Source organism: Python bivittatus, unplaced genomic scaffold, assembly GCF_059951505.1.
Source record: "Python bivittatus isolate LINGU-HERP-01145 unplaced genomic scaffold, Pbiv_v1 ctg000850_np1212, whole genome shotgun sequence".
Taxonomy (NCBI): domain Eukaryota; kingdom Metazoa; phylum Chordata; class Lepidosauria; order Squamata; family Pythonidae; genus Python; species Python bivittatus.
Genome location: NW_028277112.1, coordinates 26,070,143 through 26,093,005, shown reverse-complemented (window position 1 = coordinate 26,093,005; position 22,863 = coordinate 26,070,143). Strand labels below are relative to the sequence as shown.

General features: G+C 36.0%; 1 protein-coding gene across 3 annotated transcripts in view; it reads left to right on the top strand.

The window, feature by feature from the left end:
• The window catches only part of CEP120 (centrosomal protein 120), an 81,424-nt gene that overhangs the window by 39,761 nt on the left and 18,800 nt on the right, over positions 1-22,863 (top strand). For all 3 annotated transcript variants that reach the window (XM_088130154.1, XM_007420555.4, XM_088130155.1), the window contains exons 2-13: positions 4,483-4,639; positions 5,221-5,335; positions 6,616-6,757; positions 8,227-8,375; positions 9,336-9,533; positions 10,154-10,381; positions 10,495-10,699; positions 11,362-11,530; positions 14,064-14,213; positions 18,697-18,879; positions 21,991-22,087; positions 22,166-22,306. In XM_088130154.1, coding sequence (XP_087986280.1) covers positions 4,512-4,639; positions 5,221-5,335; positions 6,616-6,757; positions 8,227-8,375; positions 9,336-9,533; positions 10,154-10,381; positions 10,495-10,699; positions 11,362-11,530; positions 14,064-14,213; positions 18,697-18,879; positions 21,991-22,087; positions 22,166-22,306 — 1,905 coding nt within the window. In that variant the 5' untranslated portion in view covers positions 4,483-4,511. The remainder of the gene's footprint in view (positions 1-4,482; positions 4,640-5,220; positions 5,336-6,615; positions 6,758-8,226; positions 8,376-9,335; positions 9,534-10,153; positions 10,382-10,494; positions 10,700-11,361; positions 11,531-14,063; positions 14,214-18,696; positions 18,880-21,990; positions 22,088-22,165; positions 22,307-22,863) is intronic.

Here is a 22,863-nt window from a genome sequence, read left to right as displayed (position 1 = left end):
GGTGAAATATTTTAAGGAAGCATAATGTAATAGGAGGGAACACTGTGAGGGTATTTTATACATTGTACATTTTGCCCAGAATCATTACAGAGTTGGGCAGTCTTGTATATTTAATAAAATAACAATAAACAATAATTCCCATGCAGCACCTACCAGCAATAATCTTTCCTCACTCACATATATTTGAGCTGAAAGTTGTTAAATGGTTTCAGTCCTCAAATTTTTCATGTTAGTGGCAGATTTCTGGTTAGTGGATTTCTGGCCGAAACAACTTGTAATTCTTAATAAACCCAAGGTAGGCTATACTGGAAAAGAACAATATGAAAATAGAACAAGGAAGGAAAGAATATGTACAATATTCTTTTCATATGATTAAGTCTATGGTAGGAGGAATAGTGGTTACATTGTTCACACTGTAATTCAGACTTTCTGCTTCAGAGCTAGTATAATTGATGTCTCCAGCGTACGGGAGATTATTATGGAACAAGCCTTACTCAAACAATACGCTAATCCTGTGTCATTGTACAAATGGGTAAGAAATAAGCATGGCTGGAGGTCACAAAACTTAAACTTTTAGGCAGATATTGATTTGTCCATTTTTAGTTGTAGTCCAGTTTGGTGTAGTGGTTAAGGCATCAGGCTAGAAACCAGGAGACTCTGAGTTCTAGTTCCGCTTAGGCACAAAGCCAGCTGGGTGACCATGGGCCAATCAACTTTCTCTCAGCTCTAGGAAGGAGGCAATGGCAAACCACTTCTGAAACACCTTGCCAAGAAAACTGCAGGGACTTGTCCAGGCAGTCTCAGTGAATCAGACACAATTGAATGGATTAAAAAAAATACTTTACAAATACTTTATTTTCCGGTTATATATTACTCAGACTTTTCAAACAGTTAGGTGATTTTACAGATTATTGGTGGTTGACCTATAGTGCACTTACTTGCAGTAGAGCTGAATCTGACTTTACATTGTATTATGTGTAATCTTACAGTTTAAGTGCTGTTTAAAATTTGAAAAGTAGTTGTGTTTTTTTCCCAATAATTACAAGTTAATCTTCATACTATATGAAGTGTGTGTTAATATATGTAGAATAAAATATATTTGATGTTAACTGCATTTGTCCTTGCCTTTTTTTTTTTTTTTTTTTTACTAGTAGGTCCCACATGCATCAGAATAAACAACTATCATGTTTACTCAGGAATAAATTCTTTGGAGTCCTAAATATATATAAGATTGCAGCCATAGTACGTGTATACCATCATATCATTTCAGAATTTCATAGATTATGAAACTTGGCTTTACAGACGCTTTGGTTTTTGCATGAGGGAATGGCAGAATAACGTGTCTGATCTGTTTCAGTACATGTGAGAGTTGGTAAGTACAATAGCTGCAGCAGAAAGGCACCTTTGGCAGACCAGAGAGAGAGAGTGCCTCTTCCCTCTACTCCATAAGTCACACGCTTGATTTGTGTGCAGCCTGAAGATGTCCCAGCCTTGGACGTTACAAGCTGTGCCTTCTTCTTGCTTCTTAGCTTGAATTAGTGGTTGATAAAACTGGAGAGAAATTTTAACCACGTTCCTGATTGACATATTGGAAGCCCCAGACTTCTGGTAGGGACATGGTGGCTTAGTCAACTCTCCATGAGCAGGGAGATGACACTGCAGCTGATTGGAGGTTGGCAGCAAGCACCAGCTGCCTAACTTGCTCCGGATTAAGGAGGAAGCAATGAAATCAACCCATATGGTCTCCGGACAGCCATTCCTCGAAAGCTAATTGTGAAGACGGCAGCTTCCGCGAACAGCTTTCAAGTCGAGCGGCTGGGAGGCGTAGGATCCATGTTGTTCAAAACTCTGGTGCAGCCTTTCATGGACACTAGAGCCGACAGAACCTCATTTCTTAAACACTTTGGATTATGACTATTTTTCAACTTAAGAGAGACCTTCCTTGCAACAGATAAGTAATTCTCTTGAGGCTTTTCCTTATTTTTTATATATTTAAAAGAAGAAATAGACTTTCAATTTTAATCTGATTAATTCACAAAAAGCTGGATGAAAAGTGCAATTTAAAAGAGACTTAAAATCTATTTATAGCAAAAAGGGAAAAGATCTATTTGTTAAAGGTTTATTTTTATGAAACTCCATCTGTATAATTGGATTTGATTTTTCTGTGGAAAATTTTTTTTGGGTTGTGTGTGTGTGTGTGTGTGATATTTTTGTTGGTTGGCTGCATTTTTAAAACAGAAGATAATAATTTGAGCCCTCTGTGTACTTTTGGCTGGAATGAGTATGCAATTACAGTGTGAAAGGCACCAAAGGGCATGGACTACCTGCTACTTTCACTTATACTTCCTATGGTTGTTTGCCTAGGGAGAGAAAAAAATACTAAGAAAATGGCTAGAAGAGATTTTTTGGAGCTGCCATCAGAGGATAAAATGACTTCTTTAAGGTTACTCCAATTAATGTTTGATGAATTAGAAGCTAATTCAAGTCTCTTGAAAAAAAGATAGAGGAAAAGGTGAATAAGATGGTTAATTTTGAAATGCAAGTAGAGATTGACTTGAAAGGGAATTTGGAATTCCAGAAAATTCAGGATATCAAGGGTGGCATGGATAACAATGTTGTGGATTTAAAAATGGACTTAAAAATGCTAGATAAGAGTGATATGGAAAAGGATGCCAGAATGGATCTACAAGTGAAATCAACTGTAGTCACAATGATTAAAGGGGTCATACAAATAATGGACAAGAAAAGTTACCTGGAAAGTTTGAATTTGCAAGAGGAATGCTGAATCAGTATGGCTGCTCCTGAGAAGAAATAAAGGAAACTTATTGGGGCTGTTTTTGGAAGAAGATAAGGACGGGAAGGTGGGGAACCAATTAATGGGACATTATTTGAAAGGATTAAAGATTAAGCTTTTCAAAAGTAAACAGAAGGTTTGCAAAGTGAATGTACTTGATGATGGTTAATATATAGATTGAGATTCTGGGAAGTTATTAATGGGATTTCTTTTTTGGACCAAGATTGAATTACGAGATTTTAAGGATTTGTGTATAATGATTTAAGTTAACTTATATTTGCTCTTAAATTTATGATTGATTATATCATGGCAACATGGTGAAGTTGATGGAGTTGGTTTAGACAGAGAAATTGATGGTTTTGATTCGAGATAAGACATTGTGTAATTTTAATGCTAATTGGAAACCTTTTGCAGGAAAGAGAAAAAAATGAAAATATGTTGTATGGATTTGATAATTAGAAATAATATGTGTTAATAGAAATAATGGAAGTTATGTTGTAGCCTTAGAGTAAGAGTTTGATGTATATTGCTACTTACATCTGTTGTAAGGAGGGTCAGAAGTCAGTTCTTTTTTTTTTCCTTGTTTTTCACACTTTTAATCTTGACTATTTTTCTTTTCTAATTTTTCTTATTCTTTCTTCTTTCTTAATATTAGTTCTTGTTAGTTTTTACTGTTGTTTGTTAAAAAATTTAATAAGGTTATTATTAAAAAAGACATATTAGAAGCCACATAACAAATAAGTAGAACACCATGCTTACATTGGTTGTTCTTACAGTTCTGTTGTTGTCGATACTGTGTTATCATTCCAAAATAAGCAAAGGTAGATTGATGTTTTTTTCTCCTGCAGGACCTTTGAAGGCATTATAGGATGTGAGTATGGGCTAGTCTAGTTGAGGGATTGGGGACACAGTCACATACCTGCATTTGTTTTGAGATAATGTGAAATGGTCCATGCTGTAAGATATTATGTCAATGTTTTCCTTAACAGGGAAATGGAGTGGTTTTCTTTCTCTTTGTATTGGCTATATCTCTTGGAACTATTGTATAATCTGTAGCCTTTAAAGATGTGACTGCTATAAACCCAGTCCCTAATTGCATTTGCACATCACTCTGAATTAGAATTTTGGCCTAGTATGAATGAATTTGATCTCTCCCAACTTCTGCTGCTGAGAGTAATGAAACAACACATGGAAGCTTTGTGGTTTGTGTAGCAATATGCACAAGCTGGAAAGATGTAAACTGGGAACTCCTTTTGTTTGATAAGACAGAAGCAAGACAGAATTTCCTGTTAACATGTTGTGCTAAAAAAAATACATGAGGAGTTTCTATGTTTGCTCAGCAGTAACAGAGAAATGGACTATTTATGCTGCATGCTATAGCATGCTACCTGTTCCCTTTAAGCCAGAATTTGGCTTAGCATAATGTGCAAACACAGGCATTACATTTTTGAAGAAATTATCTGTCTTGAGTTACTATCCACTGCAGACATAATCAAGCTTTGCTATGATTGGGATAAACTGTTTTTAATTTATTTGAAACCAGTCCCTGGAAGAAGCAGTTATACAGTGGTTAAGAACAGCTTTTGAATATTTGAGTCAGATTTGGTAATATGTTTTGTGATTGATGAAATAAGTTTTTGGTTTTTCTATTTAAGAGCTCCTTAAATGTACTTTTCTCTTTTTTCTAGGGCGTTATTTCCCTAAACGTCCAAAGCGTATGCTTGTGGTAGAAGCAAGGTTTGATGGCGAACATTTAGCTACAGATCCTGTAGAGCATACTGATCAACCAGAATTTGCCACAGAGTTAGCTTGGGAACTCGATAGGAAAGCGCTTCACCAACACAGGTTATTTCTCAAAATTTTATGAATGGATTAATTGAATTTACTTGCTTTAGGTCTGGAATTTTTCTAATGATAATTATAGTGCTAAGCTGTGATAGTACTGGAAAATTCAGAGACACGTTTTCAAAGAGATAAAAATTAGTTGTTTCCGAAAGCAAAAATGTTATTTTTTCAAATGTCTTTTCAATGGAACAAATAGATGTAGTAATGGAATATATGATTGTTAACTATTGTATTTATCTGAAATGACGATAAAGTATCCCCTCCCAGTTTTATTTTTCTTTTAATGGAAATATTGTCTTAGATTTGCCAAGAACAAAGTAATAGAGGCATCTGTTTTCTTCCATCTAATCTTCCTTTGGGGAAAGATGATTTTAAATGCATAGTTGTCTTTCTTTTGAATAAAAATGGTAGTAAAAGTTCCTTGTTCTTCTGAGAGAGTACTTTTAATTGGTATGATTGCTTCTGAGATTATATCTAGAATATTAAAATGAGTTCATGCATACTTGCACTGTCCAAAAGCAAAGGATCAAAATCTGATATATACTCTAACAATTCTTGGGTTGGATTCCTATTTTGTACAGATTACAGCGTACACCTATCAAGTTGCAGTGCTTTGCTTTGGATTCTCCATCTGCAGTTAAAGAGACTGTAGGTTATATTGTGCTAGATTTAAGAACTGCTCAAGAGAAAAAGCAGGTATTTATAATTCTGTTTATCTACATCATGATAAAATAGGTTCCCTGTCAGGTATTCCAGATTAAGTTGTTTTAATTTGGATTGAATATTGAATAACAGATATTCAGACCTAATTTTGCCCAGAGTTGATATGTATATGTTTGGATTATACCATTTCAGATTACTGGTCAGCTTTCAAATAACTGATGATCCTTCATAAAGGAAAAAAAAAATCCTGTAGACAGTGGTCATGTCAGAAAGAATGCTAGGCAAATACTTTCTATCATTTAGCTTTTTGAGTGATAAAACGTTCTCAGTGCAGGAACGTGTGACTCTACCTGCAGTTATGAAGCAGCATAGGAAAGACATTGCCTTATTCTTCAGTGAAACTGGGCTTTAGATTAGCTAAATTATGTAATGGCTATGTTCATACAATATGCTATATAAAGGTTGGTTTAACCATGGTTTACTGAAAGCCATAGTCAGCTAAGTTGCACAATACATCAAACTATTAACCATGGAATTCAAACTATGCTGGATTTATAGTATAAACTACAGGCAAAAACATAGATAAGTGAATAATAATTTGGTGTGATGCACTGTATGATTTTAAACCATATTTATTTATGGCTTAGCTTAGTGGGTAAGATCAGGCAAATGTGGCTTATTCTGCAAATCAAAGCATGCATTTCGTATGATGTGTAAGTGTGGTCATTGACAAACTTTTTTCCTATAAGAGAGCCTTAAGATCAAATGTTACAGTATGCTCAGTGCTACCTTGGAAGAGACCATCTGCTCTCAGAAAACTTTTCAGTGTTAATGGAAATACAAGCTGATGAGAATATTATTAAGTTTATGCAAAAATAGGATAAACCATAGTAAAACATTTTTGGATCTCTTCCTCTCTACTGCTGAATTCAATTGATTCATGGCCCAGCATGGGAAAACATTATTTCTGTTCTCATAGGGCTCTAATTTAAGATCAAAATAATATCTTCATGTTGCTTAACTGTTTGTTGGCTTTGGGAAATTAAGCTAAAAACTGACTGTATATAGAATAGACTAAAATCTGCCTATGTACTGTATGTCTGATGTTATTTTGTTATGTGGTTATTTTAATGATAGTGGTATGACCATTTTGAAATATTCATTAATTTTTTGATCTCTTAAAATACCATTCCTGCTTAACTGCTTATCTTATCTTGTTGCACTGTAAATGTATTCTTTTCTTAGCTCTTTATTATTGGTTCTTTATTGTAAACATATTATTTCTTATCTCTCTTTAAATAAAATGGCTGCAGCCATCAAAATGGTATCCTTTACTCAGCAACAGATACACAAAATTTAAACCTGAATTACAACTAAGTCTAATGTTAGAAACTGACACCAAAGCATCTGTGGATGGTTTTAAAGCAAGGGAAGCACCCCCCAGAGAAATAGCAGGTTAGTAGTAAAATAAATGCTGCTTCTTTCATGGAAAAAAGCAGAAATTCTGTGAACTGTGACAAATCCATGAAGATTCTAATCCAGAAACTGTTGGCAAATTTGCCATACAAATGTAAACTTATTTCTATTTTGTTATTGTTTCCCATAAACACATTATTTTGGTGCCTAAAATGAACTTCTCAGCTTCATGTAGTTGCACTCTAATTTATTTAATCTTAAATATATGTCTGCCCAATTTTCTTATTTAATTTTACTTGACTGCAGATGGTTCATCTCCAGATTAATATTTTTAAGTAGATCTGACAAGCCAGAAGTCTGATGACTCCTATTTGAAAAGTTTGAGACCTGATTTCTGACTGTTTATAAACTATATTATATATTCAGAATATGAAGCAGTCTTGGTTAATAATTTTTATTTAAAAGTTTGTGTAGAGTTATATTCCTTTGTAAAATATGTTAAACTAATATATTTATCTTGTTACTTGTGATGAATACACTTCATTTTTAATTATGTTTGAATGTTCAAACTCAGAACAGATCCCTTTCCACCTCGCTTAATAGCAATTCTAATTGTCTCTTCCTATATGTCAAAATTAGACTCAGAATAAGTTCTTTTAAGAATTAAGATTTTAATCACATTTTAGAATTATAAATTGGAGCATCATATCTACCATTTTTTCTGTGTTGGAATTTTTAATTTTTTTTCTTCATAACAATCTTTGTAATATTTTCTGTTTTTCTAAATAAAAGAATCACAATTCTTGTTGTTGTTTTTTTAACATCTTTCGATGTGTGTGTAGTTACTCCGTTTAAGCTTTATTCAACATTATAGTTTTGCTCTTCATTTTTTTATATTATTCTCTGTCCTAAAGCTTCTTTACATTCTGTTGTGAAAATTAGCCAAGTATAATCTCAGTGTGGTAATGTATTTCATATGGTGGAATTTCTTTTCATTCATACGCTTCATAGCATTATTTTCTTGTACTATTTGTCTTCTTTGTGTTAATTTTTTTTATTTATGGGCAATTTATGTAACATTATAAACCCAGGCATTGTGCCCACTGTGCATGAGCAGTGCTGTAACTTCTGTTTGTACTAGTGCATAATTATTGATTTTCAGTTAAACTGGGTATGATATTTTATTGCAGCTCTTCCTGGTAGTTTACAGGAATGAATATGTGGAAATACTTTACAATATAAAAATACAATTTTTAGGAATCACTTTCAACACCAGATTTTGCCTAAATTACTCCAGGTTGGTAAAGAATTGACCAATTAGGCATGCAAATTCATTCAGGGATTTAAAATTATACACACACACACATATAAATGTGTGATAAATTTATACAGTTGTTTTCTATCTACTAGGAAATGTTTTAGTTGCTTTGAGGCACAACCTTTGTAGATTGCGGTGACCAAATTGATAGTAAGTGACTGAATTGATTTCTCCTTTTTTTTTTTTTAAGTACCTTTTCAGCTTCCTGGATTGGACCCCAAAAATCTTGTAGCAGTGCTGAATGAAGAGGAAGGCTATCATCAAATTGGACCAGCAGAATATTGTCGTGACTACTTTGTTTTGTCTGTTACTGTTGCATTTGCTACACAGTTAGAACAGGTAATAATATTGATTCAGGTTTTTAAATTGCTGAGCTCTAGTAGTCATTGCAAACTCTTATTTGGTTACTGCATAGAAGATCATATAAAGAAAGCCAGTTTGGTGTAGTGGTTAAGGTGTTGGCCTAGAAACCAGGAGACTGTGAGTTCTAGTCCTGCCTTAGGCATAAAAGCTGGCTGTGTGACTTTGGGCCAGTCACTCTCTCTCAGCCCAACTCGCCTCATAGGGTTGTTGTTGTGGGGAAAATAGGAGGAGGAAGGAGTATTAGATATGTTCACCATCTTGAGTTATTTATAAAAATAAGAAAGGCAGGATAAAAATCTAAAAAAAAAAAGTGGTGCCTGTGATTCCATACACCCTTTGAAAATGATTGGGGAGAAATATTTTTGGACCTTATTGCTTAGCATTTCTCTCTGCTCGTGAAAGCAGCACATTTCAGCTTTCCATGTAGCTCTGAAGAAAAGTTGTGGCTGCTTTATGCCTCATTAACTTTGTTTCCTTAAATGAGCTACATCATTTTTTTTTCAAGCTTACACAGAAGCCTAGAAAAAGGCAAGCTGCTTTAATGAGTAGTAGAGAGGGACTGGTTGTGCAAGTTCTGAATCACTTCTTCAAATCACGTTTGCAGTATGCGTGGCTCTATTGTCTGTCTGTTCTTTCTTTCTTTCTTTCTCTTTCTCTCTCTCTCCCCCTGCCCCCCCCAAACTAAAAATCTAAATGAACTACATCCTGTCTGATGGGAATAGCTAAAAAAATTGAGCAGGGGCCAATAGTTACTCTTATCTGAGTCCTTGATTTCATTTATATGTGCTTATTATATGTGAATATTCTTCCACATTCTACATTTAGTAGAATGTGGAAGAATCTTTATGGTGGAAGTACAAATGGGCATTCATAGTTTCAAATGATCAGTCTGAGGACACACAGTTTATTTTGCGTTTTCCTCTACATTCATAATAGCTAATACCTACCACAGTGAAAATTCCAGAACGACAGCCTGAATTCTTCTTTTATTATTCACTGCTGGGTAATGACGTCACCAATGAACCATTTACTGACTTGATGAATCCAAACTTTGAACCAGAAAGAGCATCTGTTAGAATACGCAGCAGCATTGAAGTTCTAAGAGCTTATTTTTGGGCTCACTCAAAGTTGCAGGTAAACAGTTTTGACTATTTTTGTTGATAATTTAAACCTTAATAGTTTTTTCCAGAATCTGAAATAATCCTGTGGATTAATTACAATGTAATCTGGCATGCATGCCAACGTTTTGGCCCTACAGGAAACCAGTATTATAATTCAGTAGACTCATGCACTGTCAGAGTTAGAGAAATACTCGTTATACTGTCATGGCAGGCAGAATTTCCTTCTGCTTGTGAAGTGTTTAAGTAGAGCTGATCCAGTTACGTGTAATGATTAAGCCTCTGCACAGTTTAGTAGTACCATGAATCCCTGGATCAGTTTAAAATTTTGCTTCCCTTGTATAGGTTGTGAATTGTGACGTATGTTCTATAATATGATCAGTTGAAGCTGTTGCTAAATTTTAACTTGAAGTATTAGGGATTTTGGAAAATAAGACCATCTGAGGAAAATCAGATTCTGAGGAATCCTTGATTGCATAAGAAGTTAATCTAAAATGTATTACAAATACTTGTACATCGTTTTTAAAGAACTTGATGTTTGCATTTGAAGGTGATTGTGTAAATTGTTTAAATAATGACTAATCAATATGATCTATTTGTCTATTTTTTTTCCCATAATACTCTTTTGAATTCTAGATACATCTCTGCTGTGGGGATCAATCTCTTGGAAGTACTGAAATTCTTTTAACTAGCTTATTAAAGAAAGGAAATACGGAAATTTATCAGCATCCAGTAGCTATAGAAGGAGCATTTATTCTTGTTCCACCTAATAGAGCTCGGCAAAAACTGCCCCCCATGCCTCTGGATATGGCACCTACTGTTGGGGTATCAATATCACTTCAAAAAGATGGCAGAGTTTGTCAGGTGCACTTCATTTGTTTTTAGTTTTTGTTACTATTTAAAGTGTAGAATACAATAAATTGATGATCATCGTTACATGAAATTAATATTAATTATAAACATTACATTTTGTTCAGCCTATAGTCCAATCAGCTACAAAGGCTGAGGTTGAAAATGTGAAAAAAGGTTTGTCTCCAACACATGATAAAGAAATGAGACCTGAAAACAATTCCCAAAATGCCCTACCTCAGACACACCATTCTCCTCCTATAAAAGAGGATGCTACAGAAAGTGAAGTGGAAAGTATTCAATATGACAAGAATCCAAAATTACAGAAAAAAGGTAAGAATTGCACAGATCCTATTTCTCATAACTTAATTATTATCTATACCTCCAAGTTATTCTTGCCATGTATCTTATTTTATGATTGGATGGCAGCCTGATAGAAAGAAAAAAGTTACTCTGTACAATGATTTAATCCAATTTAAAACATTGTAAAAGTTCTGAGTAGATGGAAAGGTGATTATAATTTGCCTATGAAGTTCTTTTCATGTTTAGTTTGAGAGCATCATCTGCTTCTGGCTGCAAGTTTCATATTTCATCTTAAATTGCTAGTATAAAAACACTAGTTTGTTCTGTGTAAACAGAGTACAATAACTTATGGGTGCTTTATATGATTTCACCAATATATGGAGACCACCTGAAATGTGGAAATATATTTTATTAATACTAGTCTGCCAGGTATATCAGCCTTAATCACATGAATTGTCCAAGATGCCAGGTGGAATATTTTCTGCTAGTCTATAATAGTAGATATATATCTGACTGAGAACTGAGTTTTAAAAAAGTAAAACTAGAGTAATAGCAGAGTAACTTACACTTATTTGAAACTGTTGCAGCTGTATATCAGAGACTGAGAAGTCTGGAGGAGACTTTTTAAAAAACTTATTTATTGGAACAGATGCTAACATTTTTTTAAGTGAATTTTGTGTTTATATTTGCAGCTTTGAAAACCCAGCTGCCTGCTTCTCAGACTCAACATCTCAGTACTTCTGAATCTACTACAGGACAAAAAATTGCTGTTCCTGCAGCATCCCATCATTTTTGCTTTTCAGTAGACTTAAGAACTGTCCATAATCTGGATGCTGGGTTTCCTGTCAATTGTATATTAAGGTATGAAAACTTTACACTGTAATTAATTTGGAAGGCATGATTTGGTTTTGCTATATCAAAAATGCAAAATCTTAAGATCTAGATCTTAAGTAAATATGTGTAAAATGATATTTTTTATGATAGTTACTTAGTTTAGAGGATATTCTGCTCTTGTTTATATGTACTGAAACCTGAAATACATTGTTTCCTCCTGGAAGTGTTGAGATTGTTCAGACCCATTGCTTTTTGATATATTGTAACAAATGAATATTTTGGATACTAGTGTGTCTTCTGAGATTCCTGAACATTTTGAGATAACAAGCAGTAAAATTGGCCAGCCAGGATGCTAAACTGGAGATTTGCTACTTAACAATGGATGATGCATAGGAAAAACATAATAACAGCATTCTAGTAATAGCTAATTGCATTTCTCTGAGTCATAGGCCAGACTATTCTGATTTGCATCTCTTATACTGTGGCTGAGTTTACTAAGCTAAATTGTAATGTACTCTGCTAGATTCTGTTCTAGAATATTATATGAGCCATTATTAGTAGTAAACTATAATTTATAGCTTAGCTTAGCTATTAATCAAGGGGCTAATTGTGGCTTATTCAGTAGATCCTGATTAAGCAAGCCATAGCTTAACATACTATGTGAACACAATTGGTATTTATGGAAAGGTGTCTCTTAAAGAATGTGGGTCTTTTCATTTCTTTTTGTAAACAGTTTTCCTGAAAGTTCCTTTTATTTTATGGTACTTCTTACAACTGAAAATACGGTTGTAGCCACTTACAGATTCAGATGTTTCCAGGTACAGGGCATCACTAAATAGTATTGGAAATATTAATTAATGTTTGTCTGGATCCCTTTTGATATTCTGTTGTTTGTAATGTGATTTGGGAAATAATTATTCCTTTAGACATTGAATACCACTTGGGACACAAATACAGGGAAGAATAATTTTTATAGGAGAGAAGAAAAGTCCAAATGTAACATATCTCCCTTGAAGTCTTTAACATTAGACTGAATGGTGATGTGCATACTCAAAATATCACTATATATTTCCAGTACAAACTTTAGTTTGATCCTGTTTTCAACCTGATAGAAAATGTAGAACAGATTGATGATGCCATCAGATGATGTGCTAAATTTATATGCCAGCAGTTTGGAAATAGCCATCAACAGGCGGAAGAGCCTTTAATACCCATTGCAATAGGAATGATAAGCTTTAATACCACCCCATTTACAGGGGAGATGACATCCCTTCAAAATGGGGCCAGGTTGCAGTTTGATATAGGAAAAGCATAACTACCATATAGATTGGTTTTATGCATCTTACTCAACCATGATTTGTTGAATAAACCACAACTGGTTAGTCTTATCAGTAAGTCATAAATCTTGCTATATTTGTTTGATTGACAGATCACATTAGAGCAGAATCAAATAACAGGAAGGCTTAGCATGAAGTCAGCCATGACATTCTCCTAACCATGTCTCTTCTGAAATATCATATATTCCCAATCCTCCTTTCTTTGTCTCTCACATGTACACACATATTCTCCTACTTGGACTGTGTTGTAACTACAAAAAGTGTTTGCATGTTTTCATCCTATTACACAGAAGCAAGACAGCTTTATTGATTAGTAGAAGCAATTTTGTTAGTATTGTGAGTAATATTTTAAGAAAATTCAAATTATGTTTTCATTTGGAATTGTATTAGGCATAAGGTTATTTTGATGATTTTAAATATAGATTTCCACTTCTGACTTATGCAAAATGATCTGGGACTATCAAGGTAATATACAAGATACCCCATTCATTTGAGGAGAGGATGTCACTGCTGAAAATAAGCTGCGTAGACTCAATTTACACAGTGATCCTTCCGATAACAATGCCCCTGACAGAATATAAACTTCCTTTTCACTCCCTTCCCCTTCATCAGCTTCTATTACCCTTGTGTAGATGGATAAAAAAACTACACCATTTGTTGACAAGGAATCCCCATTTCATAAACAGAACTCTGCTCAATGTTCTCTGGATCTGTTGCAATAAAATAAGGTGTTGTGCATTCCCTCTTGCTGATGGCACTACAATTTTAAAGTATCTTACACAGCACTTAATCTTCTCAAATAAAATTTGTGCTCATTATTGAGTATCAATGTTAAAGGATTATTCATGTTGTTCCAAGAATCTATTTTGTAGCATGCTGTGGTTGGAGATCAAAATTATTCTTTTAAACATGCAGAATAATAAACTCATGAAACTGTTTTTAAAATATATGTTTGAATCTACATTTGTATTGGAAAACCAGATGTTAAATAAAATGTTAAAATAATTTGCCACTGATATTCCATATTTGGCAAATGTATAGTGAGGTTACTATTACTTCAATCTCCCTAACAATTTTTGTAATAAATATTGAATTTTGCAATTTTCAAGTTTAAACATATTATTAAGCAATTAGTATGGTGAGCTTAAGGTATATTTGCTAAAAAATTGCTTAAAATTACCAACAGTCAGTTTGATTTGCCATAACTTGTTCTTCCTCCATAGGTATTCATATCCATTTTTTGGCAGTGCTGCACCCATTATGACTAATCCTCCTGTGGAAGTAAGAAAAAACATGGAAGTATTTCTTCCACAGTCTTACTGTGCATTTGATTTTGCAACTATGCCCCATCAGCTTCAAGATACCTTTTTCAGGTAGCTTATGTACTGAGATATTTTTTTTAATAATGGATACATATATATGTTCCTTTTTAATGCAAACTAAGTTTCCAATACTAAAAAGTTTACAGCTTAAAATTTATTCTAAATCACAGAAATGCCCTTTTTGTTCAGGTAGCGTATATCTTATCACTAAGCTTGTGCAATGTGTTTTTAAAAAGGAATTGTGATTGCTTTATTTATCAGTATGTGATCCTATCTTCTTTATGGGGAGCAAAATTCGTAACTATGAACAGACCTGTGCCAATCATATTCTATAACCCACAGGTTAATCGGCAGAAAAAATTAGATCAAATTGTCATCATGGACTTATCCAGGTATAACATGCTTACTGTGGCAGATAAAGACTGGAATCCTAAATGCCTAATCAGAGGCTTGAGCTGTTACTTTCAAAGCCAAGAATATACCTGCCATTGTGGGAGCTAGTAGGGGTTGGTAGCTTTGTGATGTTGCAATAAAATGCAGAGAAAGTATTGAATTTAATAATTAGATTGTGGCCCAAAGAGCAATTTTTACTATCTATCTTATGTTTTATTTATTTATTTAGTATATTTTTATAGCTGCCCATCTCACAAACATGTGACTCTGGGTGGCATATAACACAACAGCAGTTAAAAACTCCATAACAATCTGAAAACAATCAAAAATAAATAAAATAAATAGATAAAATAAACAGATAAAACCCAAGAAAGTGGGAGAACAAACATCACTTAATCTCATACAGCCACCTTGCAGTCTCCCCAAGGCTGATGAAAAAACCATGTTTTAAGGGCCTTCCAGAAGCCTAGCGGAGATGGGCTTAACCTCACCTCAGGGGGAGTGATGTTCCAGAGGGCGGAGACCACAGCAAAAAAGGCCCGCCACCTGGATCCTGCCAGATGGAGCTCCTTTGGAGACATGACCCACAGCATACCCCTCCTGCCTGACCTGGTGGGACAGGTAGATGTAACGGGGAAGAGGTGGTCCCTCAAATAACCTGGTCACTTGCCATGTAGAGATTTAAAGAAGCAAACTGACACCAATAAAGCTCGTGGAACAGAGGTGTAACGTGCCCTCCTAGGGGCACAGATAACTGTCCACGCAGCCACATTCTGCACCAGCTGAAGCTTCTGGATGCTCTTCAAGGGCAGCCACATGTAGACTGTATTACAATAATCCATTCTGGAGGTGACATGGGTGTGAGCGACTGTGACACGGTCCAAGAAGGGGCGCAACTGGCATACAACACGAAGCTATGCAAAGGCCCTCCTAGCTACAACTGCCACTTGCTCCACAAGCAGGAGTTGTGAGTCTATAAGGACCCCCATATTGCACACCAAGTCTTTCTGGGGCAGTGCCACCCCATCCAGTACCAAAGATGGTAAAGTCCCAGAACCAGAAGGCCCCAAACCCCAGGACCACTCAGTTTTGCCAGGGTTCATCTATAGCCTGTTGTTCCCCATCCAAATCCCTACACCCTCCAGGCACCAGGACAAGACATCAACCATGTCACTTAGTTTGCCAAGGGCAAAGATATATAACTGAGTATCATGAGCATATTGATGATACCTCATTCCATTGCGATGGATGATCTCACCCAACGGCTTCACATAGATGTTAAATAGGAGTGCAGAGAGTACCGAACCCTGTGGAACCCTACATAATAAGGGTCGAGGGTGGGAATCTCTCACTCCCAGTGAACACAGACTGGTACCAGTCCTGCAGAAAGGAAGTGAACCAGCTCAATATGTGCTGCCCGCTCCCAGCCCACAGAGCCATGGTAGTATTTAGTAGTATCTTCATTCCTGACTGGACAGTATCCTTATTATGTGTATCCTATCACAGGCAGGATCAAATAATTTTCCTTTGTACTACCTAGACGGTAGTAGAGAGCAACTTCCCAGCCAGTTCTTCAGTAAGGTACATTCTTCACTAAACTTAGTCTTTCCTATTTTTCCTATATTTCTCTTCATATTTTAAATCTCAATTTCTTCATTTTTCCTCATGGGACTGTCTGGACCATTGACAATCCAGGAAGTCCCTGACTTTCTGATCATATCAGAACACTTTTAAATGGCTGGAGCTGCCATTCCCAGAGTTAGGCCCTTCAAACTCAACCTTACTAGGAGGCATGACTACCCATCCAAGTGACTATTCCTCCTGCTAAGCCCAAGAAATATCTTCATCAGTTGCATAGAAGGTGGAAGGGACCATATGGGCAGCTTCCTTTGGCTGATACATTTGTTAATCCTTTTGGGAAACCAAGTGATCAGAGGGGCTGAAGCAGCATAGTGGAGAATATTTACCCCCCCCCCCACACACACACACAGTATGAGATTGATGGGACCACCCTCCATCAGGATTTCTGTTGCTAGATGAGACAGGTAGTCTTCACCAAATCTCCTTCTGATCCCAGTATTCCTTCAACTCCCTGGGGGTCTGAAAGGCATTCCATCTTCTTTCCTGGAAGCCAGCTTCATGACTGAACACATGGCAGGCAGATGTGTCAGAGTCTGCACTCAATCCCTTTTACTTTTATTGCTTTTACTTTGCAATAAAAGTAAAAGCAATAAAAAAACAATTGAAGGTTCTGGCTTGCGTAGATCCTGACAAGATGATTGAATGGGAGATTGGCTCAGTCCATTCAACATGATTCCTAGAGAGCAGATCCTATACCTCCAGTGCCTTTGAGATCACCATGGGGTTTGTCAAACTTTAAATAGATCTCTTTGCATTGCTAGTCAATTGCAAGCTGTACCAATTCATCTCCTGATCCTTCATAGAAGGAGCATCAGCCTTGGATGCTCTAAACACGAATGATCAAAATATCTACTATACATCTTCCCATTGCTCCCCTTTCTAACACACCTGGAGAAGGAAGAAATCATCCTGGTGACTTCCAACTGGCCCAGAAGACTTTTATATTTAGCTACTGCAGCTGTTCATGGGCTCTCCTCACCAGGCTAGACCTTCTCAGTTTCATCTACATAGATCAAGGTTGCCATTTCACCTAGATCAAGGTTGGTTATAGCTGTTAGGATGGAGGTTTTTTACAAGGATTGTCGACCTACAATTCATCCTCCATCCAAACTATTTCACCGTCCTGTACATAGTCAAATTGTCTGGATCCTCAAAATGCTGTACTTTTTGCCCATGGCCATTGCAGTTTCTCAAATAATGGCTTTTTTAAGAGCAAACCTTAACTAGTTCATTGAGGATTCAAGGAACTACTCATTTCTGCATAGGTCATCTCAGGGTTCAAGGACTAAAACACATCCTCTCATCAAGAGATTCTTATCAGGCGTTCTGCTCCTTAGCAGAAGTTTCCCAGACATACAATCCAGTGCAGGTAGATAAAAATCTGTATTGTATATTGGAACAAAGCCATTTTAAGCAATTAATTTTTCTCTTTTTTTTTAACACAACATGGAGACCCTTCTTATAGCCATGGCAATGTGATTTTGTCACTTATTTCTTCGGCTGTTCCAACAATGTAATGGACATTTGGCTTTGTGCTTCTGAGTCTTGGAGGGGAGTAAGCTTTGATTATTGACATATCAGTACTACTATTCTATTCTGTAATGCTCTTACTAAGATTGCTTATCAGCCCCTTAACTGGCTTAGAGGTAATTCTTTTTTGTAGCCACTAACAAGCACTTTTTTTTTTTTTTTTTAAAGTAAGGCTTGCTGGAGCAATGGGAGGAGTATCCCAGCTAAGGAAATTCATGGTGTTAAAAAGAACTTCATTATGTGTCCAGTGTTCCAATCTTTGCCTGCTACTGTCAGGGAAAGAATTCTGTATTTTGTCATGTAGTGACTCAGGTTAAACAACTGAAGCCTGTAAAACTAGTGATGCTTATTTTAAACTGAATAGGAAATAATACTTGTCAATCGAAAAAGTAAATATATCAGAGCATGTTTATGAACTCTGACAGCTGTTGTGACAATGCAAACTATGTTACAATGAGCTTTCAGGTGTCAATAGCTAAACATTTAGGAATGGAAAAATTAAAATAACAACCATATTGTAGTTCCAACCTAGAATTGCTTCCTATTTTTAGAATCATAAAAAGTACAATGGCAGATGAAGTCTAAAAATATAGTTCTTGTATTTTTGTAGGATAAAAAAATTGCCATAGCAATTGGGTAAATCACAAATATGAGTATCTTTGAACTTCAAGTGATTGTACTTTCAATGCATACTTGCATTTATTTGTGCTTATCCATTTATATCGAAAGGTATAACAATTATATTGTTTAGAATATAATTAAAATATTTTCCTTCTACTTGTTGACAAAATATAGTTGTTTACTGCATTTTTGTTTTTCCTCTTATGTATAACTGGGTTGGAGTACTTACGGCTTTCACCTTAATTCCATGCAAAGTGACAAAAGATGCATACTTCCACTGAGACAAGTAGGAGGAGACAGACAAAAAAGTAGTTTCCTGTAAATTACCTATTTTCTTCCTGTATTTCAGATTACCATTGCTGGTGGAACTGTGGCACAAAGATAAAACAGCTAAAGACTTGCTTTTAGGAGTTGCAAGACTCCAGCTTTCAAAAGTTTTGGCTATGGAAAAAACACGTTTTCTAGGAGGAAATGGAGAGCAATGTTGGCGTCAGATCTTCAGTGAAACTATTCCTTTTACAGCAGCACAAGGGTACAGTGTTTTGAAAAATTGGGGTTCCTATAATAAAGCCAATTCCTTTTAATAACATACAGGTAATCCTCAACTTACGACTACAATAGGGACGGAAAAATTCATCATTAAGCAGTGCGGTTGTTAAGCGAGGCATCATGTAATTACACCCGATTTTATAACTTTTTGTGGTAGACATTAAGCAAATCACTGTGATAATTAAGCAAATCACATGGTTCCCCATTGATTTTACTTGTCAGAAGATGGATGGGAAGGTCGCAAATGGTGATCACATGACCGCGGGATGCTGCAACTGTCATAAATACATGCCGGTTCCCAAGCGTCTGAATTTTGATCACCTGACTGCAGGGATGCTGCAATAGTTGTAAGTGCGAGGACCAGTCATAAGTCACTTTTTTCAGTGTTGTAACTTCATACAGTCACTAAACAAATGGTCATAAAGCAAGAACTACCTGTAGACCGGTGTTTCTCAACCTCAACAACATTAAGATGTGTAGACTTCAACTCCCATGCTGGAAGAATTCTGGAAGTTAAACTCCACACATCTTAAAGTCACTGAGGTTGAGAAACACTACCATAAACACATTCTCAATTGTTATTTGAACTACAAGGTAGTCCTCACTTAATAACTGCCCTGTTTAGCAACTGTTTGAAGTTATGATGGCACTGAAAAAAGTAACTTTAGGGCTGCTCTTCATACTTAAAACCATTGCAGCATCCCAGGGTCACATGATCGAGATTTGGGCACTTTGCTACCAACAGGGGTTTATGACTGTCGCAGTATCCCGTGGTCACATAATTGCCATTTGCGTACTTCAGAGCTGGCTCCTGACAAGCAGTCAATGGGGAAACTGACAGTAAAATCATAAGTCACGGTCACATGATATCCTGCTTAATGATTGTGAGTGATTCGCTTAATGACCCTGGTGGAAGTGAGGTCATAAGCCTGTCACAGTCATGTGATGTCCTTCTTAGTGACTGCGTCGCATAGCGATGGAGTTGCTTCTGCCAGTTGTGGTCATTAAGCGAGGACTATCTGTAATTAAAATGCAGTGTTTAATGCGCTCTACATGGGGCTACCCTTGAAGAGTATCCGGAAGCTACAGCTGGTGCAGAATGTGGCGGCACGGACAGTTCTCAATGCCCCTAGGGGGGCACGTATAACACCGCTGTTGCTGAGCTGCATTGGTTACCAGTTTGTTTCCGGGTCCAATTCAAGATGTTGGTCATCACCTTTAAAGCCCTTCATGGCACGGGACCAGGTTATCTGAGGAACCGCCTCGCCCTGGTCACTTCAGCCCGTCCCACTCGGTCCAGCAGAAGGGGCAGGTTGCAGACCCCACCAGTCAAGGAATTTCAATTGGTGGGGTCTAGGCAGAGAGCCTTTTCTTCTGCAGCTCCTGCCCTATGGAACATCCTGCCTCCTGAGATCCGGTGTGCCCCCTCCCTCATGGCTTTCAGGAAAGGGATTAAATCCTGGCTCTGCCAGAAGGCCTGGGGGCCGGAGGGGGGCCCGCACCTGTGGAGATGGCTGGTGGGGTGATGGGTTTGCCCCCCCCCCCAGCATCTTGCAGGTTTTTAGGGCTAAAAATTATAGGAGGTTTTAGGGCATTTTTAATATATGTTTTTTAATTATTTATAGATTTTATCCATGGTTGGAGGGACTTGTGTTTTCTCTTTTTTATTATTGTGAGCCGCCCAGAGTCACCCGTTGGGGGTTAGGGTTAAATAAATAAATAAATAAATAAAGCAAGCAAGCAAGCAAGCAAGCTAGCTTGCTTCGTAATATGGTGTTTTTAAGATTCTAAAAAACATTGTCCCTTATGCAGAAAATGCACAATTACAGCATACTGTGTTTGTTTTTAATAATGTAATATTTATTAAATTATTACATTTTAATATTCATTTAATGATATAAAATTAATAATTTAATAAGATAATACAGTAATACTTTGTATACCTTTTTCATTTTAGATATATTTGAATTCCAAAATGTATTTGATCATTCAGATTTGATATTCCAGTATTATTAATAAGATAAACCATGGATCACAGTGTAGCCAAATATAACAGCCACTAGATGGCACTGCTTCAAATCTAATTGGCTTTAGCCATTTATTTCAAACCACTGAGACAGGGAAATAATTATTTTCCTAAATTCTCTAATGCAATGAAGTGGCTATAGTCCTCTGGTTAAATCGACCTATTTCAGATATCATATTTATATTTGTTTTTCCTTGTCTCTAGATATTCACTTGATATTTTATTGTATTTGCATAAGGAATTATTAGATATTTATTAAAATGGGAAATTTGCTCCAGAAAAAAATGTAAACTGCAAATAAAGGTTGTGCTGAGTGAGGATTTAATGTTTTTAAATTTCTGATTCAACCAAAAAAATTAAAAGACCCTATAATTCATCAAGATTATATCCATTCTTGACAGATTTTACAGGATGTCACAAAAATTTGGTTTGGATTTTTAAACAATGGTTTTCCTAGTTGTGCAGGAAAGCAAAGAATAGTTTATGGAAGGCTAAAACTTTTGTTCTTAAAAACAATAGTTATTAGAGCTCTTATGTGGACTAATTAAATTAGGATGTGTGGCTATATACAGTTGAAGCATACATGGACATTTCCAAGATGAAGAAATAGTAGCAGAATTTGAGGAGATACTTGATATATTATTAAAAGCCTAGCTAGTATATAGGATGAATAGTTATCATCTCAGTCTCCTGATGGAGTATGGATCAGAGAATCTGGTGCAAAATAAATCTCTGTTTTTTTGTTTAAATGTAACACATCTTGCAAGGCCTGTTGGCCTTTCACCAAGTACCAAGTTATCTCAATTCCTTAAAAATCATTTGTTATGTCAAGATGTAGGAACCTAAGCTCTTAGAATAATCTGGACAAACTTTGGCAACCTTAAGAATGGCAAAATAAAAAATAAAATAAAAAACAACAAAGAACATACTTGCAGGAAATCCTGTTCAATGTCAAAATATGATAGCTGAGCAGTTTTATAATTTTAAACAGTTTATCTCTCTTTATTGTTTTTGCAAGAACTTTCTTTTATAGCTGAATGAAAAAAGAAATGTGTTATTGCTTTATAGGCCAAGCAACAAGATTGCAGATCTTTCATATATAGTGACTCTAGAAGATTATGGACTTGTGAAGATGCATGAAGTTCTGGTGTCTGATTCTTCTCGGGTAAATGAATATGTATCATTTCAGGTTAAGAGAGGAAGCATTTCCTTAGAAATCATCTGAAAGTATTTCCATGTTTAGTGTTTAGGTGCTGATGAGCTACTAGTAATTCCTAAAGTACAGCCTGAAGTCCATACTGAACCACGAGAAACTCTGGAATATAAAGCAGCACTTGAACTAGAAATGTGGAAGGAAGTACAAGAAGATCTTTTTGAAAATCAGGTTATTTCATAATTTTTATAGCTGCTAAACTGTGGATCCACTTAGATAAGTAAAAAATAAATAAATAATATAAGGTCTAGTCCTTTAGCTACATCATATAACTGGGTATGCTATATGGTTGGGCAACCACAATGAAATGGATACCTGACGTGGTTTGAAACTCTTCAGTGTAAAAGATCAGGCTGATCCATAAAAGGTAGCAAAGTAGCACTAGCAAAGAGGAAAACACTGGTCCCGGCAATGACCCAGCACAGAGGGCAACTGTAGAAGCGGAAGGCCGTTAATGTAGCATGCCCTTAAAGAAAGATTCGAGGAGCATCAGAAGGTTTTAAAGGGCTTTCATTACTTAAATGTAGAGTAATTATGGAGTACAGATAGAAAGCACAGAGGGAAGCCAGTGTGGTGTTTTGGTTAAAGTATTGGACTAGGACCTGGGAGAGAGAGAGAGATTCAAGACCGTCTTCAGGCTTTGTAGTTCGCTGGGTGACATCACACATCCATGCACCAAAGCAGCAGATTACCTTTCATAATGAGAAAAGCAGTAGCATCCTGCAGAT